This window comes from Parus major, chromosome Z (genome assembly GCF_001522545.3).
Source record: "Parus major isolate Abel chromosome Z, Parus_major1.1, whole genome shotgun sequence".
Lineage (NCBI taxonomy): Eukaryota > Metazoa > Chordata > Aves > Passeriformes > Paridae > Parus > Parus major.
The window spans coordinates 74,262,392-74,282,968 of record NC_031799.1 but is presented as its reverse complement, the minus strand read 5'-3'; the positions used below and the strand labels follow the sequence as shown (position 1 = coordinate 74,282,968).

Sequence of the window (20,577 nt, the reverse complement as noted above, 5' to 3'; positions counted from 1 at the left end):
TTCTTTTCTTTTCTTTTCTTTTCTTTTCTTTTCTTTTCTTTTCTTTTCTTTTCTTTTCTTTTCTTTTCTTTTCTTTTCTTTTCTTTTCTTTTCTTTTCTCTCTTTCTCTTTCTCTCTGTCTTTCTCTCTTTCTCTCCCTCTCTCTCCCTCTCTCTCAGAGAGAGAGGAAGGGAGAGCCCTATGTTCAAACACAATGTAGTTTATTTCCCTTTCCATATCTCAAAGGAAAATCTATATCTCCCCCTGGAAGGCCATTTGCCCTCTGTTATTGGGAGCTGAGGTATCACAGCAGTGGGCAATTTGTTTCAACCGTCCATTGCCAGCCCATCAGGACTCCTCAGGACCTCTGCCATCTCAGTGCAATTGTATCTGGTGTTTCCATTTATGATTTGTTTTTAGCAGCTGTCAGTACCCACCAGATGAACTGGTTTCAGATCTCACAGGGTGTCCCCACCCCTTCCTGCCACAGCCACCTCCTGTCCCACAATGCTCATCATCTTGATGGTGCAGATTTCTGCTTGTCCCACTGGCAGGGACCCTAGTTAGCTCAGGGCACTGCCTTCTGACAGTTGTGTCTCAAGAGGTGACAGGGTAGCCAGAGCTGCCAGAGATTGTAAGCTGTTCCCATGACAAAGCTGCACAAGTGGGCTTTGATGCATGGTGAGCACTGGGAGCAGGAACCTATCCAGTGGCTGCAGGTGGGCTCACCTTACTTTGTCATGGGGACGGGGGCTGCACCTGTGCACACCCACTACCCAGGCAGCACTTGGCCTCCTCTGACCTGGCAAAAGTCTAACCAGGACTTGGGACCTGCTGGCACCTACACCAAAGCAACGTGGTAGACATCAGCCCCTCACTGCTGCGACCTTCCAGAAGCAATGGAGACCTCTGGCATGAGACCCCAAAGCACCACATTTCACATCACATCACAAAGCAAATGCACACCCCATCACAATATCCTCTGCCCATGCCTGCAGGGACAGAGAAAGGGAATGGGAACCATGTTACACTAATGGGGCTGGAGGGCTTGAGTTGAGCATCAGTGATCAAATCAAACATCTCTGGCAGCCAGAGACTGACAGCAGCACTGAGAATTGGGGGGAACCAAGAAGGTAAAAAAAGCACAGTTGAAATGCACTCAGGATGAAAAGGAGAATGCCAACCATCAATGGAGAACCCTCAGGCACAGACTACACCTGACTCAGCAGCACAGTAGTGGATTAAACCCCTCCAGCCCTGCCCACACTGCCTCTGACTTTCCACAGAGTGCTGGGATTCACCAAGGAAAAAACCAGAAATCACAAGTCCAAGAAAAATCAGCTACAATCTCTATAAATGCAGAGAAGGCCTTTAAGCCTTTACCACCACCGCTCCAAAGTGCTGTGCCCACGCACTGGGCCCTTGAATGGGTGCAGAGAAAGGGGCAAGCAGGGGTGCAGCATGAGAGCAAATACCTTGCCACACATGCACCTTCATCCAGCCAAGCACTACCTGTTACAACTCTCTGAAGTGAGTTCAAAAATTCCTTGACAGTTTAGAAAAATGCAGGTGAATTTATTCTGGGCTTGCCAGGTAGCAGGGTGATTGTCACAGCATTGACAATTATCTTCACAACAAGGTTTTAGATCTTTTTGTAAAGGTTTAGCAAGGTTTAAAAACCTGGGCCCGTGTATTTGAGCAATGCAGTCAGAGAGCAAGAGAACAAACTATGAGGAATACACCAGTGTTCACATACACACCTACAACAGTCTCTTCACTTAAATCATACGTACACTCTATAAATATAGATGCACAGTGACCATTGATATTCCATCTGCCCATCTATATAGTTATTACCTATGTAGAGATGTTCATAAAGAAGAAATCAAAAGCACTAGAAAAGACCTCTTCACCCTTGGCAATGTTGATTATTGACTGGTTCATTCAGTTCCTGATGGAGATAGCATGATTGCCTGGGATGTAGCTTGCAGGTTTCTAAACTGAAGGCTCCAGAATCAATTTTGTGGTAACTGGTTAGATGTGACCAGCTTACAAACTCAGCATGGGTGTCAGGAAGCAAATCCAAGTAGCACCATCACTTTTTCTTAAATATCAGGGGCAAGGAAAGGCTCCTGGTTGAGCAAGTCACAGGACAGAACAGAGATTAATGATTTTGACTTATTTTCATCTCCAAGGTGACAAACAGGTACACAGCATGTCATGACTGGTGGTGCAAAATGATGATGAAACTCACAGTTTGCACAGGAAGCTCTGTCACTCCTGAAGTGAGGCCAGTGCCAACAGCTTCTGCTGGGTGAGACTGGCTTGGCTGGAGATCATCGCTTCCTCCACTGTCTCAGAGGTGCACTCGTCATGGTGGCTCTGTGCTAAGGGCAGCCCCCAGCCTATGCCAGCTTCCCTCAGGGTCTGCCCAGAGAGGGTCAGGACAGTGACTATGAGCTTCTTGGAAAGCTTGCCAAGGACTTGTCCTTGGTGGCCAGATAGTGGTGACGAGGGGAGCATGGGTACTCCACTGCCAAACCAATTTTCCACTTCTCTGAGTAGGGAAGTAGCCCCAGTTTCACCCTCCTGATGAGTCAAATCATCAACTCAACAGCTCCATTTTCATCAATGACATCCTAAGAGAAAGCATTCTTGGGAATTTTCTTCAGCTGTGACAAGCTGTGACCTGGAAATATGACTCAGCATTCAGAAACAGGACCAGGAGGTTCCAGAGGTTTAGGCTGATTTGACACACCAGGCACTAACTTCTTGTGGAACCATGATAGATTCCAGTATTCCCACATTCTGACATCCTTTAAAGTAAACTGACCCCGTGAACTGCTGTGGTGGTCAAACCACCAGGTACCAAATTCTGCTGCAACAAGTAACGTGTAGGTGTAAGAGAAGGAAAACAGGTAAACATCAGGAATAGTTACACAAATTTAAAGCTCAAGGACACATACCTAAACTGTTCCAAAATAATCTTCCTTGGATTCAGGCATGCCTATAATTATGTTCCTCCCATCTCTGAGCACTCATAACAGTTCTGGGCCACTCCCCATTGCCATCCAAGGCCGTGATAGATGGCGACTGTTCTTTGTCCCCTGACTGGCGCTAGGCAGAAAAAGACAGGCTCTGCTCTACCAAAAAACCTCTCTTTTCCAGAAATTCCAGCTCCTGTGTCCTCCTGCCTGGCAGAAAATCAGTGTGAGGCTAGGTGCTCATTCCCAAGGAAGAAACTGGAAACCCAAGGAATCAGAAAAGAAAAAGACTGCTGCATGACTATTTCTTATTAGTTGATGTACAGAAAAAAAAGTCAGGCACTGTCAAGCATGAAATCTTATTGGGACAATAGAGATGGAATTGCCACTGCTGACAGCAATGTTTACAAGGGCATGATGTGTCGATGCTGCACAGCATGAAACCAGCAGCCCCGTCTAGCTCTGTGAATTGTAACAAGAGGTAAAATATCCCATTTGGGACAGATAGGAATTGTACCACCAAAAATAACCTCTCAGGTGTAAAATCCATTACATGTGGATGGAAGGAAATGCAGAGGAGCCCAGTTGGCACAGCAGGAGGCTCCTGAGCTCTCTCTCCAGCCAAAGCACCTAGCAAGCAGGGTTCCTGAGAGATGACTTGACAGTGGGTTTGAGGGCTTCCCTTCACCTCCAGCCAGGAAAAGGTGGAATAAAGGGAGCAGGAATGTGCTCCTCACACCGTAGGCTCTGACGTCCAGCCAGAAGGTATTGTTTAAGTGTTCTCAGGCAACATGTGAGATATTGGACCACCTGCCTGCCTTCAGGCTCTCTGAATGTTGTTATCAGACTGCTGAGAAACCAGTACCACTTCTGAAAGGTCCGAGTTTTTTAAAAGCCTCCACCACCAAATCTGTCTACCTCAAAGGAATGTATACAGGCCATTCTGGCAGCTGAGTCCAACAAGCCTTGAAACCACTAATTTTGAGACCTTCCAAAGAATAGTCTGACTGGCAAATGTCCCAGGGACAGGCGAAAATTGTACTGCAGGGAAAGTGAACATGAAAGTGAAAGAAGGAGTATCTTGACTGCAAAACTCAACAGCAATTGTTCAGAATTGTAAGGGGGGAGGCTGAAGCATGTTTATCTAATATAAGACATTCTGGTGTCTTCACCTGAAATGCTCAGCCACCAGGAAGCCTTTGATGTGCACACTTGTGCATCACCTGCTCACAGCTGCTCCCTTAGGGTTGTGCCTTCTCTCTCTCATGAAGCAGTGAAATGCAAAAAGAGGATATGTATCCTGGCCATTAGATGCAGCAGCGTGGGGGTGAGCAGTGCCTGCTCCAGCAGAGCTATGTGACAGCTCATCAGGCAAAACCCAACACCGCAGCAGCTACTGCAGCATCAAAGGGAAATGAGACTCTGCTGTGTGAGATGGCCACCACTCAACTAAAGCTGTCCTAACAGATGCTTCCCCGCTGTAAGTTTGCATTCTTCACATTTTGTCAACTAAATGTTGATGTGACTCACATACAGCACTTGAAAGAAGCAGCTTGTGATGCCATCATTCCCACAAGAGCAGCATACCATAGACCTTGTCCTGCTCTGCTAATCACCATTTCTGAAGTTCTGGTCTAGGGAAGGTGTCCCTGCCCATGGCAGGGGGGTCAGGCTAGATGGCCCTTAAAGTTCCCTTCCAAACCAAACCATTCTGCCATTCTATGATTCTGGATCCAGTGAGAGAGATCTTTTCCCTGCCTCTGTGCCATTTTGCAAGATGTCAGAGAACCTGTCATAATGATAGGGCTTCAGGAAGTTTCTGAACGAATTAAGTGCTGATGGTGTATGCACACCCAAACTTAGTCTGTGACCAAAAAAAATCTGAGAGCAGCCGATGCACTCTACAAATGTTTCATTGCAGCCAGGACCCCATTACAGAGCTACAGGGAAGCAGTTTTATGAAGAGTGTCCATGTGATCAGAAAACCATCACATTTCAGTGATGTTGGTACCTGACAGAATTCCAATACCCTGACCTCCCCTATAGACATCTCTTTTTTCATGCTCAAATCAGCCAGATCAGTGCCCAGCTGATAGGAGATTTTAACTGACTTTCCTTTCAATACAAGACATCTCAGCCAAGAATCCTTGTTTCCTAACTTCCACCTGTAATATGGATCTGCAGGAGCAAAGGAAAATCAGTCTCCAGCTAGAGCTCTAACCTTCCAGGAATTTGCATAGGTATATGCTGGCTACAAATATCTCTTAGCTTTCAGAAGACCAATTGCTCTTCCCATTTCTGAAGCCATGGGCACCGTCATGTGGACAGTCACTGCCCCAGAAACAACAACACACGAAGAAGTTGTGCAGGCACCTCCCTAGCTAAGGCTCATGAAGAAAATGGAGACAGCAAAGGCTGTGGCTCTGAAACTAACTCCAAGCTCCAGCAAGGTTGCTCCAGCATTATAGATACAGTGCAGTGGCATGGCTGCACTCCTGCCATGGTAGAGGAGCTGGAGTGCAGAGAAACATACCTCAGACCAGCTGGGGCAGGCTACCCAGAAGTACACACAAAACAGAAAAGGTCTAGCTGAATATCTAATTAATACCAGGTGTAGTTGAAGGTTCCTGCCCATGGCAGGAGGCAGGAACTAGATGGCTTCCAAGGGTCCTTCCCACTCAAACCATCCTGTGATTCTGTGATTGTACGGATATGAAATGGGGAAATGAGCTGCAATCAGTCTTCTTGTGGAAGTTCAGCAAAATACCAGTGCAATTCTTCATCTATCAGATCATAGGTCTTAGTGGGGCAGGTAGGGACACCTGTCTCTAGATTTTCCCAGTCAGGACTTATTTTTCCATCTGTAAAGTTTCCTCAAGTAAAAAAAAAAAAAAAAAAAAAAGGAATAAAAAGAGGGATTTGGCTTTTTGCAGCACATCAGGATGCATCAAAATACAGCTTTTTGTGTTTGCTGATGATGGCTGCTGCTGCTCTGCCTGAGCTGCTGGATGTCTCGCACCCAGAGAGCCTCTGGGCAGGCACAGGCTGCCTGTGCCTCGGGAGGTGCATGCCCTGCACACAGCCTGAGCACCAGGGATGGGCACATTCCCGTGCCCTGCACATGCTGGCTACTCCTGAGCCAGTGCATTTCTGCTGAGAACCATATCCTCCCTCGTACAGCTCCATGGCAGAGCAAGCCCTGACCCAAGGTTTGTGCTTCAGCACAAGACTCAGCAGGGAAACCCCCACCTTTTGTAAGCGCTACAGCTCTCTCTGAGCTCTACCATATCCTCATCACTGCGCCATGAAAAAATTGTAAAGGGGTTTTTCTCAAGTTCTGGCACATCCAGGAGATACAGACGGCCTGCAGATATGAATCCAATTCTCCTGCAGACTCGGTATGACCAGCTATTTATATAATTAGCTAAAAACTACACAAAGTGCAAAATGCAGTCTGATGCAAATAACCCCCAATGGGACTATTCTGAAAATACCAGGAGAAGGCAAAATGGGCAGGATTCAATCAATACTGCACAAGCACCTCCAGCAATGGAAAGCTCTCAATGCAAAGAACACACACAAAGGACATGGCAGACAAAAACAGAACTGCAGAGATCCGCCAATCTCGGGACAACTCCATTTTCTGTGTCTCACTGATTTTGCTCTGTCTGCTCATAGGGAACTTCACAATCGGCAACAACAGCAATTACAGCTTACAATGTTAACTCCAGAGCTTCCCAAAGCACCAACACAAAGTGGTTTGCCACTATCATTCAGGATTTCAGAAGGCTCTCATTTCAGCCGAGGAAATAATTCTGATTTTAAAATCTGAGTTGGCTTGAACCAACTGCGACAGTAGCAGATTGCAGACCTTACATGACAATCCTGGTACTAGGGCTGCACTGTGTGCAGCCATGGGGAAGGCAGCTGACCTGATGTTACCTGCAGAACGGTTTACTTCTTCCCTAGGGGCAGGAGCACACCTGGGGGGAGCAGGGAGCCCCTGGCCTGGCCACACCCTCACCCTGGGGGTCACCCCACCATACAGATGGAACAGGCCAATGGAAAACCCATTACTGCTTCTGAGACACAGAGAAAGCCTGACACAGAAATGCATAACACTTGGGGAGCTCTTGATACCACAGAGTTGCCAAATCATTTACTTAATGCCTTGGTGTCAGACCTTTTGTGCAGGAATATAACCCCTACCTCTTTCCACCTGCGACTGGCCAAATGCCTCTTCCAGGGTAAATGAGACTGAGCCACTGCAGCTCCCCTAAGCTCCCCTCATCTCAAACATGTTTGAAATTCAAGCATTTGTTTTAACAGTGAACATGTATGCTGACCCAAGAGACAATGATATACAAACAGGGAAAAAGAGGAAAATCTGGCACCACATATCATGATATGAAGTGTGTTACCATCCTCTCACAAAAACACCTTGTTCAAGAGCAGCATGTGAAGAAAAATAAACACCAAAAAGCCAAGCAATCATTTTGTTCTTCAGAACTCCCAAAAATCACTGTCATAATTTAAAAACTGGAATACTAATTGTTAAAGTTTGTGAGTAATATAATTTATCCATTGTAAGGTAATTTTTTCACCTCTCTCTGTATATATATGTATGTGATAAGTGCATTGGAGGCACATAGATACATGCTCTGTACAGGCACATAGGTACATGCTTGTATTGTGACTGTACCTCAGCATTTCCTCCTCTCTGGATTCTATATCTTGATAAATCAGAATTATTCATCTTTCTTGTAACTTTCCTACTTATTTTATATTAGCATTTATAAAAAACATCCATCAAAACTGACAAGTTCTGCTTTTCCACAAAACTGCTTCTTCTTTCAACAATGCATTCCTACAAAAGAATCCTGGCCAGTCCCAGTACTGGCACCACCAGAATGATCTGACAAGGCACCTACCCCTAAACAGAATTTCAGCTAAATCTGTATGAAGAGGTTACTCCTTGAAAAGTATCTAGCAGTCGACAGCTCCTGATGAGAACAGCTGGAGCTTCAGCAGGGCTGTAAGGAGTGGTGGAAGTCTGGGCTTTTCATTAACATAGCTCTGAGAAAATCCCTGCTCCACTGAAGCCGGTGGCAAACTGGCAGGGCTTCACCTCAGAGCCAGAGGAGAGCTCTCCAGAAAACAGGAGCCCTGGGGACCGCATTAGGAGAAAAGTGACAAACGTGCTTGATGTGCACACGAGACAGCTGGTAACCTGCCTGCTCAGAAAGGGCAGCTGCACTGGCAGGAGCTTTCCTGCACTGAGCTGAGAACAGGTGAGCATCGCTGATGGCCAGGGCAGAACCAGCCCATCCCTCAAATCCCTCAGACATGAAGCATGGGGACATCCTCATCTGGGAACAGCTGCCCACCAGCCACTGCCATCCACCTGGCCATGGCCATGTCCACAGGGGTCCCACAGAGGTCATGAGCTGGCAGTAGAAGCCCAGAGCACAGGAATGCAGGCAAACCCCTGTGCCCAGCACACCAGCAGCTTTGGGCATCACAAGGAAGTGGGGATTTCACTGACCGTGAGGAATGTGGAATGCTCCACTGTCTGACAGAACTGAAGATTGCTCAAGGAAGATCTCAGTCCACAGGCTCTATCTCATGGCTAGGCAGAGCTTTGTCTTTCCCTCCCTAGAATAATGTCCTGCCTGAGCACAACTCAGGCAAAGACTTTGCTCTCAAACATCAGAACAGCTCCATTTGGAGGCTGAAATGGCTTTTTGCTTCATTTGTATGAATTTACACATGCAGAACTTTCTCAGAAACTGAGACTACATTATTTTAATGCTGCTGTAGTGAGGATCTGAGCTAACCTATATTTATTCTTTTTTCCCTAGAATTTCATAAGGAAATGTGCCAGCTGAGCTGTTCCTCTTAATGTGTGGGATGGCTGGATCAGCAGCAATGAGCCCACAGATGCAAGGTGATTCTTGGAACACTCAAGGATTTAATTCTTACACCCAGGGGCAGCCAAACTCCTCCTCCTGCAGACATCCACAACCATCTGCATGTGCTGTCATGGCTGGTGTCAACACATCATCCATGAGTCAATCAGGTATCAATTCACCAGCACAGCCAGAGCCTGCTGCCACATCAGCACACTCAGGATGGACCATGTAAGGTACACAAAAGGCAAATGCAAAAACTGAAAGAAAACTCCAAGTGTTCTCAGAAATTGCATCCAAGAACTCAAAAGTGATCTTCCAATGAAATGTTAAGAAACTAAATAAAACCTCCACCAAAAGTAGATCACTTTGGAAATAGCACAGATGAAGCCATCATTGCAATGTAATAGCAAAGCCCACATCAAACTCTACTTATAATGTCAGTGTCTGTGTGATGAGGGAAAACCATCTCTTCTGCAGAGATAAAGCAATGATGGGACAAATAGCTTAACCCACTGTGCAACCCGGGGAATGGAACCCTGAATGCTAAGGACAATCTGCATCAGCAGGAGAAATTCAGATCAGTACTTGCTGACCCTGCAAAACCTCATGCCCTTCAAAAGCTTCATCTCATTGTACTCACTGGACTCATTCTTTGGGGTAAAAAAGCTCCAGTAAGTGCTGGTGAAGTGGGACCAGAAGTCACTGAAGTAACTCTAGCACTTCCTCAGTTCTCTGGAGGGGGTTTCTTTCTCTTTCACCTCTGCATGGGCTTAGGCGTCTCCACTTGTTTAACCTGACTGCTCTCAGTACAGATTGAGTTTTCTGATTTTTATGCATTTTCCCACTGCCTCCTTTTAGCTACTGATGATTCAGCAGTGGGATTTTTGCATTCCAGGTGCTCCAAACAGTCATTTCCCAGCAGTGCCATAGAGCCAGGAGGCATGGTCAGTTCCCTTCCCATTCACTCAGGGAAGTTTCTCTGTGTGTCCCTTTCTACTCACCACTGCCCAAACAGACACTTAAGTCTTTTGACATAATAAACTTGAAGTTTCTATTGGCAGGTGATTTTTTTTCTCTCCATAACCTCTTGCTTTTTTTCCTTTCACTATTTTCCTGCTTTTGACTGTTTCCCTTGCAGCTGACATTCCCAAAGGGTTTGGTTTTTTGCACACCACTTGCATGGTGCAGAGGACCCCAAGAAAGTGCTGGAGAGGATACCATCAATCCCCAACTCCATCAGGCTGTGGTCACTATCTGAAGTGAGCCAAGTAATAAGGACTTATGCCAACACTACACCTCATCAGTGGTTAATTTATGCACTGAACTCCATCACCTGTTGGCTGCAACATGTGTTTTTCTCTTGCTGATGCTGAGAGTGTGGGCAGGCAGTACAAACAGCTCTGTGGTTTCTGTCTCCATCCGTACTCCTAGGCAAGCACTATGACCCCTCATTCAGCAAGCCCTCCCTGATGAGGATGCTCCGGCACCCCAAGTCAAAAGTGCCTAAACCAACTCAAGAAACCACAAAGAATTAATTGGTTTAAACCAACTTTGTGAAACCACAAAGGAAAAAATTGGGTGGAGAGAGAACCAAACCCTTCTCAGGAGGGGACAGGGCTTTTTCACCAGAGCAGATGCTCACTAGAGGGATGAGCAGGACACTGAGAGCACACACAGAGCCAGCACTGACTGCCAGGAAGAGGGGCAGTGGACAGAGGAGTCCCACATTCTGGCCCTCAGAGACCAAAAATTCTGGTATTTGATGGAGCAGTACTTCTATTACCAGGGTACCTACAGTAAGATCTATGAGACATTTACACACTTGTGATTAACTTCATGGCTGGCAGGCCTCTCCTTATAGCCCTGGGCCCTTCAGGGAGCTACAGGCTGGCACAGAAGCTCTCACCACCCAGGGCTTTGCCAGAGCTCAGTGCTCAGTGATGCACAGAGCTCAGTGATGAGGTGGGAGCTCTCTGCTGTCACAGACAGGATGCTGGGACCAAGAGGGCAGAACAGACATATGTTTGTCTCAGCCATAAGGAGGCAGAACAGTGGAATGGCCCTGGACACTGTCCATCTGCCACACATACACACTGCAAGTCATGGCACTACTTCAGACACTACAGAGATGTGGACAGTGCACCTGACTGTTCTGGGAAAAGCTTAGCACCAGCTGTGGTTCCAGTGTTCAACTTTTAAAACAGTACACTTCAGATAAAAGCAGAAAAAAATACTTTACAAGCCTTTCCAGCCCCACTCCTCCCCACTGGGTTAATTTCCAGGAGCCTTCTAGAATTGATACCTTGGCACTTTGTCACCTTGACAATAGGAGATGACAGAAGAACCTGGTAGCACTTACTCCATATTAGGCTCCCTTTGGAGGCCATTGACCCTCTCATGCAGTCTCCAAGACATTTGTGCCCACAGCCCTTCAAACCTCTGCCTAGATGTAAGTGTAGTTTCTTATTCTGTCCCTCTGTGAAAACATAGCTCACGGGCCTGTTATGCAGAAAAGACACAAAATATAAAAACACTCACTCATGCTGAGTGGTCTGCCTCTCTGTCCCCAGATGTGGCATTGACTTGGGGAGCTCTTGTCCACCTTTGTCACTGCCAAGCTGTGATCTCCAGATGATCTCCACAGTGGCCATGGTGCTGGTGTCATTGGAAATATCCCTGTCAGTTTGCATGGACAGGTCAGCACTTGCTTGGATACCCAGACATGCCTTACCCTGGGCATCCCTCCCTGAAAACATACTGACTGTAAAATGGGATAGTTCTATAAGACACTGGATGGCACCCACCACTGTGTGCAACCCTTCTCATTTCTAGTAGTGCTCTGGCCCCTGTTGGAGCCTTATTCTCTCAGACAGAAGGCTGTGACCTAAACATCTGAGAACACAACATATCTGTGATTAAAGGCATTTCTCAGAGTTCAGTTGAGAAAAGAAAGCACCAGCACTGATCATCACACCAGATGCTGACAGCAATATTGGATTATAGATGGTGACAATCAAAACAAAACAAAACAACCGTGATATGAGCAGAAGTTTCCTGCCACACTGCTTTCAATTCCCCAAACTCCTCCACTGCTTAGAAGCAGTGAAGTCTGTGTTAAGATTGAATTTGAGATATGATCTCTGCAGCTCTTTGATGCACATATCTAAATCTGCCTAATCTCTCCTGCAGTAAGGAGGGGCAGGTGGGGACCAGAGGCATCCTGGGTGGCACCTAGTTGGGGATGTCCTGCTGAATTTGGGCAGATCTGGCCACAGACAGCTTGTGATCGGGCACTTTTGGTTGCACAGAGGCTTTTGCTCAAATCAGCTGTATCTACAAAAGGGAAGCACAAAGGCCAACTGATCCAGCACAGCCCATGTTCTTGTGAGGAACCAGATTTCCCTTCATGCCACCATGGCTGCACCTGGGCTGAGCAGTGACATGATGCCCCTCTGTGCCAACCCCTGCATTAGCAGACACCAGCTGGAAAAGTGCCAGCTTGCACACTCTAACATTGGTAGGGCAGTGATAACCCTAGAGTGAGGTTTTGGTTTTGTGTTTCTTTTTTTCCAGGAGTGGGACTTTGGTGATCCTTGTGGGTCCCTTTCAGCTCAGGATATTCTATGATTTTAGCTATAGCAGGATGGGCCACATGACATTTGTGGCCATTGACAGTCTCTATTTCAATAATATACAAGTAATGTTTGGGACACAACAGGCATCCTGAACTTCCACAGAAACTACTGTATGCAAACAGATTTCAGACTGACGTAGCTGCTGTTAATGTTCACCTGCTGTTCCTATTACCTGTTAGCACTGAAGATTTCTGTGCATTTCTGTGTCAGAAGTGAAGGCACAACCATACTTCTGGCAGGTCAGGCACTCATACCCCAACACAACCTGCAGCAATTGCTGCAAAAAAAGGCACTGTTCCCCTCTGGGGAAATAGTGTTTTGCATAAAGCAAGGAGGAGCCACAAGAATGGAGATTCTTGTAAGTCTTCCAACTCTGTTCATAAATGCCCCAGCAGCCAGTCTCATCTCTCTGCAAGAGTACAGAAACAAGATTCTTCCTCCAGCCCCAGGCCAGCCCTGGCAGTATCCACAGCTGCAGCAGAGCACAGACAGCAGCTGCCTGCACTGAAGGCAGGATTTTTGTACACACGTGTACAGACTGAACAGTTCAAGCCCTCTACAGACCAGCAAGCAGAGGGCTCTGCACAAAGTGCAAAAGAGCTACACCCAGGATGTAGGTGCCAGCATCACCCCCCACACACTCCCCTTGCTCTATGAACACTCTTGGAAAGGACCAGCAGGCACAACATGATTCCCAAAAAGCACAGGTCTGGGCTCTTTGAGATGCTGGGGTCCTTGGGTGGAGGGATGTCACTCTCCCATTGAGACAGCCCCAGCTCACAAGATCCAGGTGAGAAGCACATCCCATGCCTCAGGCCTGCAGCTTGCTCAGCTGGCACAAACACAGCAGTTGTTGCTCTTACACTTGGCCATAAGCCCTTCTGACGTCTCTTCCACATGTGCACAGCTCTGCAGGATGGAGACAAGGGCTAGCAAAGAGAGGAGTGAAGGGAGAAGGAGGGTTGGGCTCTGCCTGGCCATGCACTGGCCCTTCTTCCCCCATCATCCTCAGAGAATCCTCCAGAGCATTTATGGCCCAGCAACCTCCTTCTTCCCCAAAACATGTCTGACCCCAGCCTTTTATACAAAATTGTCCTTTGCCCTCTTCCTAGTGCTCGACAGGGATTGTTTAACCCCACTTCAGAAAGCTTTGACTTTCAGAGAGGAGAGGCTCAACACTTCCCAAAACATGTGAGGTGCCCATCATGACATCACCATTACTCCCCCAGGCAGCTGCTGCTGGTGCACTGAAACCAGCCCCTACACATATTCTGGCTGTCAGATTTGGAGCATTCCACTTGCTCTGACCTGGGGTCTTGATGCCCTAACACAGACCCCGTTTAGAGCAGGCACCCCATCATGGTCACTCTGCATTGCTGTCGCCCACCTGCACCTCTACAATCTTTCCCTGAGATGCAGGGCTGGACAAACTTGCTGCCACTGCACCTGAGGAGGCAATTTGTAAGCAGAACAGCAAGGTGGCTGCTCAGCATCCTCCACTGCTGGAGGTTGCAGCAGCTGCCTGCGTCTCTCTGCCTCATTACGGGACAGCCTGCTCCTCATGTCAGTCTCCAGTAGCATGTTCTCTAACCAAAAGTGAAAGCAACTGATCCCCCACCAAGGCACATCTGCTTCAAGTCCATATTACAACAGGGGAAAAAATGACACCTTCAGCTATATAAACCAATAAAGACTGTCTGATTTGGTTTGCCCCTGTTGCTACCCAGCAAGCTCCCCACTGGGTTAAATACTGGTGACATCTGGTAATAAAATGTCAAGAGTGAGTAGAACAAAATTGATTAATGAATTATATCAAGTGCTCAGTGCAGCTGGAAGGGCAAGTCCATCCCACCTCACCCCCAGGCCTAGGGCAACCAGGACACCTGGACAGCACTGCACAGCCAATGGTTCCAGGAGATGTGTGCAGCAGGCACTCACCTTCCAGCAGCTACAGGCAAAGGACATAATGCAAGGGTCTCTCTGCAGAGAGAGCCTCTCCAAAGTCAGGAAATGGTTGAATCAGCTCCACAGCTTGTGCATCATGATCCACGCCAAAATTAGGTGACATGCTCCTCCTCTTTATATCAGAGGAACATATAGTAGATACAGAGCCTTGGAACACCTGCATGGGCACAATGCACCCACCCACACCTATCCAGACCTTGTAGTAAGCAGGATAGGGAGGGTGTTATGGAATCCCCTCAACAGACAAAGATATTGGAGTACCTGACTGCCTCTCCAAACCTGCAGCCCTGAGCCTGTTACAAAAGCAGTTGAAACAGCCTGCTGAGGACAGCATTATTGTCCAGCTTAGGAGCTCAAACCCCATGACTCATCCTGCCAAACTGACGGGGGTTGCTTTAGCAATCACATGCTCATTTCTGAATGCAAACTGGAAAAAGCTGAGAAGGTTCTCAGCTCTACTTCTGGAACTGCTTTTGCTTTTCAAGGAAACACTTAATCCTTTTCTCTGCAGTTAAAGCAAAGTCTGCTCACTGGCACCCAAAAAATGGCTCTGTGGCATAGGAGACATGTAATGTAAATAGAGACAGTCTGTCCCCTGATCTGGCTGACAAAATACAAAACTTCCATCCCATCTGCTTTAATGCATATATTTAAATATGCATTTATAACCTAGATTTGGAAAAATATCAGGTATAGTCACAGAGTTAAGTAACACTGGCATATTTAGCAAGAGCCTGAGCACAAGGAGTTTTATACTTCCACCATCAAATTTATTCCCATGTGGCTGAAATTGGCTTCCCAACCTCTTGCAGATTTTCTCCCATTTCAGTAAACCTGGGTTTATTCTGCAACCTGATCATGTGTTTCTACTAAAGGATGCACATGACCCTGTTCATACAGCTCAGGCATCAGGCTGCTGATTTTAGCTGTGTTTCCCCCAGGGGATGTGGGGCAGATTGTGGGGGGATGCCACTACAGCTTCAGCCTACCCACCCACCACCCCCTTCATCCAGGAGGGTTTGGGCAGCAAGGGACACAGGGGGCAGTGCAGGGATCTGGACCTGCTGGACCTGCATCAGCAGCAGGAGCTTAGGAACAAGGATGCTCCTCAGCAAGAGGCAGAGGCTGATTCAGCAGGAAGGACAGGCACCCCTCCTCCACCTGCCCTCTGCGTCCTCAACTGAAAAAGCCCCACTACAGTTCTGGTGTCCCCCCTGCTACACAGCTTGTGTCCACAACCACGGCCTCAGCTTCTCTCTGTAGGTTCTCCCAAAACAAAAAAAAATGCTCTAAACTAAAGGTATTTTAGAAATACACCAACACAACATTTCTCCTCTTTTGCCTTCCACTCTATCTCAGGTGCCTTTCTCTCAAAAACATTGTTTTCAGTAGGATGCAGAACAAAACAGGACCATACACCCTGTGGATCTGAGGAGCATATCCAACACTGTAACAATATCCTACCCCAACAACCAGACTGCTTACTTCCACCCTCCAAGAATAACAAATGTCCCTGGTGAAGAAGGTCCTGAGAGAAGCAGCACAGCAGATGTCTCTGCAGTTAACTTTCTGTACTTTGCAGATACTTCCTATTTCAGGTGGCCACAGAGTCAACACAATTGTGTCTCTTCCCCCATTAATTGGCATGAGGGAAAAGGTCCACAGTGTGGAGGAAGGCGCAGATCAAAACTGACACACTGCCATAGCTTTCTGAAACACCTGGACAAGACCCTGCTCCTGGCCACTGGGTCACTGGCTTGTCTGTGACCTTGGCAAAGACCTGCTGAAATAGAACCAGTCTGCACTGGAGGGGATGTCCCCAGCTCCATCACATCACAAACACACAGCATCTGCCCCAGCCCTGACCCACCCCTCTGGCAGGGCAGCCAGACACTTCCCCTCCCAGGAAACATCTCCTGCTACCTTCATCCCGCTTGCGCTTGTTGCTCTCCGTGCCAGGGGAGGCAATTCCCAGGATCCCACTGATGGAGTAGGACGAGCCAGCAGAGTCAGTGGTTACAGAGGACACCTGGGTGACTGATCCCGTGGAGGCTGCAAGGCAAGGACAGGTAGTCAGTTGCAGGACAACACATACACCAGCTTACCCAAAACCACTGGCCCCATGGCATGAAGGAGGTGGGCTGGGGCTCAGCTGGCCATCGTGGCCCCTCCAGCTCAGGAAGAGCCCCTGGCCATGCCCAGTCCAATCCAGCAGCATGCCACAGCAGCCCAGTGCAGGGGGTGGGAGCAGAGGCAGGGTCAGCCCTTGCCCCCCTCTCAAGGGGCTGGGTCTGCGTGCTGAGGGACAGGAGATGCTTTTCTGTAGCAGTCAGACAATCCCATCTCACACAAGGGTCAGTGGAAAAGCTCATGGCTTGGGACAGCAGAGGCCCCCCAGTGACACAGCAGCCAGTGTCACCAGTGTCACCAGCAAGGTGGACAGAGCCTGCTGAGAACACAGTCATGCAGAGAGAGGAGCTCCCACAAGAGGGTACCCGGGACAGGAACCTCCTGAGAGCAGAGCAACCTGCACTTGCTGTACTAGCTGTGCTGTCTGCATCCTATTAGACCATGCCACTAGCCTCGGGCCAGTGGAGACCTTGCACAGCTGGAGTTGCCCACAGAAGGATGGCTGAAAGACCCTGAAGTTGTCCAAAATATGATCTAAATCCATTTTGCTTTGGAAGAGCCCTCCAAAAAGGGTACTGTTTGTATCCAGCAAGGACAGTCACCCATCAACAGTGTAACCAGTCTAGATGTGTCAGATTGCACAGCAAACACTGTCCTTATGATGATGTCCTTATGATGTCCTTATGGGTGTCCAAAGCTTCATGGAAGCAGACAGAGGAGGGAGCACTATTATCACCTCCATCAGCTGACAGGCTGGGCCTGTCCTGCCACATCCCTACATCCTAGAAATCACCACACAGACCCCAAGGACAGGATGGGGTATTCTCCTGATACACTGATATCCTCCAGATATACTGTGGGACCACACCAAAGACCCCCAGACATGACTCACATGGAGCAAACCCATGTCAGGAATCCCTGCTTTCTCTATCAACTCCAAGCCCTGAGAAAAGATTTTTCTTCCTGTTCTTGACTTTTTCAAGAAGAGACAGCACTTAAGCCATCACAGTGAGATAAAGAAAGGTTGTTTCCCCAAGATTGTTTTGGCATTTTCTGGAGAGAAAGGCTGAGGATACAGGGTCTACAGTATGACTCCTCTGACAAGCTGAAAAAGTGCAGGCAGCTCTGCACCTCCACTCCCTTTCTCCCAGTACCAGCACAGCCTCACCAAGAGAGAAGTAGCAAGAATTTCACAATATCACAGGTGACAGTAAAAAGGCAGAGAGAAACTAGGGCACCCCACCACCTCCTGTGAAGCAAAGGCTGACCAGTGCCCTGACAGATGTCATGGAACAGAGACAAAAAGACTAAGCCCCTCCACCCCTGCTGCATTGCAGCACAGAAGCATCCAGCATCCTCAGAGAGACACTGTCAGCTGGGAGAAGGGTTGAGCGTGTCTCAGCAGCCTGGGGGTCTCCTCTGGGTCACCCTCCACCAACATTACCTCCCTCAGGTTGCAGCATCACTGTTCTGTGGCTAAATTAAAAGTTTCTGAAAGTTTTGCTACCTCTTCACTCAAGACTGCAAGTGCACAAAGAACTATGGAAGGGATGGTTGATAGATGGAAAAAACACATTCAAAACTACTTACTGACTAATGATGCAGAAAATGTTATGAATAAGTATCCCTTTCTTGATTTATTACTTTAATTATCTGACATTCTATAGACCCCTATTAGTGGGGTTTTTTTGGTTTAGATTTCAATTTTCTGTCTCATGGTGAAAGCTATTTATCATAATAATCAGTAAAATTCAAAACCTTTTAGCAGTATTTATAAAATTCATTTACTATGTTCAGCCCTTGGAGAATGACAAAGAAGGCACATTAGCACGTGTGCTGAAGTGTTTTATGCAGAATTATCTGTCCATAAGAATGATTAAAAGTTCTTCAGAATACTTGTAATCCATTATTTTTTTTAATGTATTTTAAAAAAACTTTTCCTTACCTATGCTGTGGCTGGAAGCCGGGACCTGCTGATTGGGTGGCTGCTGCACCTTGGTCCGGATGATCCTGTGAGTAATGGACAAAAATGACCACTTAGCTAGCACTGGGCATGCAATGGCAGGAGGCACTAGACACTATTTTTTCAGTGCAGGACACCCACATCAATACAAGAAAAGCCTTTCTGCATTATGTTCCCCTCATCATTCACTGAAAGATCAAAGTCAGGCAGGTGGACCCAGGACCACATTTGTGTCCCCAGCCCCTGCCATTAGAGTGACCATGGTGACATTGCACAGAGCCACGGAGTCACAGAATGGTTCAGGTTGGAAGAGACAACAGTTGACAGGAGCTGTCTTGTCCAAGCTCCCTGCTCAAGCAAGGTCATTCCAGAGCACACAGAACAGGATTGCATCCAGATGGTTCTCAGGATGCTTCAGAGTTTGGTCCTTTGGTGGCTTCGAGGAGCCAGTCCTCACTGCCCAGAAAAGAGATATCCACAACTATCTGAGCAGCCAGCACTGTCTCCCCAGGGACCTGGAACCTTCTGAGCACAGAGGTTCCAGCAGGCTGTGGTCTGCACTCTAGGGTGCTGGGACACATTTGCAAGGCTGTTCCTAGAGCATTCCAGGTATGGCACTCACATGGACAACTTGGGAAAGGAGCAGCTTAGCCAATTTTTATTTTTTAACAAAATGTTGGAATAAATGCTAATCTTAAAAGCTGGATGACTACATTTATCATCACTGTGTACATGCAGTTACTGCTCTGATTGATAGTGATGTCAAAGAATTCAGAGATACAGATAAAGGAGAAGGCATGTGTGTTGATGCAGGATAGAAGGTACCTTGCTACGAAGGGAGATTCTGGGCAGATGCTACACACATTGCTCATCTGCCCTTGTGCTATGAAAAAACAAAAGACAGGGTCAGAAATACCTCTGGAGATCACACAGTTCTGCCTCAGGCTGCAGCAGAATTGGAACAGGCTATGAGGAAGCACACCCTTGGTTCATCACACATCACCCAGCCCCAGGCACTATGTTGCAGCAGCAATGCCAGAGTGAACATTTCCCCTCTCTGCACCTGGCAAACTCCCCTTCCATTCCTGCCTGCCATGAATTTGGAGGAGAGGAGAGGAGAGAAGGGAAGCTATCAGGGGGAGTGGGCTTGGGGGTGAACTTGCAGGAACACACAGCAGTTCCTTGCTGGTAAGCCCCCCATAGGCAGGCACAGGGACCACCACTGGTGACACCCGACTCCATCCCAGACAAGGATGCGCTGCCATCCCCTTCCCCTCCCATTCCCTGGAGGAATCTGATGGAGGCTGGCAGTGGTCTGGTCTGTCCACAAGCTGTCTTTCAGCTGCCAGCCCCAGAGTGAAGCTGCTGAGTGTCAGGCACAACCAGGAGATGGGTTACAGCAACAGACCCCAGAACAGCCACCCCAGAGTGAGAGGCAGGAGCAGCTGGGACAGCAGCTTTGGTGGGGGAGCACAGCCGAAGAGACCCTGCGTGGTCAAGAGTGGAACCAGCCCACTGCACAAGGCTGTCATGGTGAAAAAAGGGTGTCCAGGGCCTTCTGACACATAAACATCTTTATCTCTGGAAGAACAGAGACTGGAGCACTTGAAAGCAGCTGGACAGCTCTCAGCTGATTTGAGCAAAGCTAATCACAATGATTAATTAAGTCTTAATCACACAGCCTTGCTTCTGCTATTGAAGAGTGGCCTATTATTAAAATTAATGGTATTAATTAATAATTATTATTATTCACTCTTACATGGAGGCAGCAGCTCAAACTTGCCTGCTAGAAGGCCCCCTCCATAATAAGCTGTGCACAGTCCATCCCCATAAACCCCAATGTTCCACAGGAGCAGCATCAGCATCTTGGGAGGAAGCAGCACAGCCCCAGCAAACACCCCCAGCACTGTGGAGACAGAGACAGGGACAGGGACAGGGACAGGGACGGGGACAGGGACAGGGAAAGGGACGGGGACAGGGACAGGGACAGGGACAGGGACAGGGACAGG

At 47.8% G+C, this 20,577-nt stretch overlaps 1 protein-coding gene across 4 annotated transcripts in view; it reads right to left on the bottom strand.

Moving 5' to 3' along the window:
• The window catches only part of PAX5 (paired box 5), a 135,641-nt gene that overhangs the window by 100,295 nt on the left and 14,769 nt on the right, over positions 1 to 20,577 (bottom strand). For all 4 annotated transcript variants that reach the window (XM_015615426.2, XM_015615428.2, XM_015615427.2 and 1 more), the window contains exons 4-5: positions 18,551 to 18,615; positions 16,399 to 16,527 (exon numbers count right to left, since the gene is read on the bottom strand). In XM_015615426.2, coding sequence (XP_015470912.1) covers positions 16,399 to 16,527; positions 18,551 to 18,615 — 194 coding nt within the window. The remainder of the gene's footprint in view (positions 1 to 16,398; positions 16,528 to 18,550; positions 18,616 to 20,577) is intronic.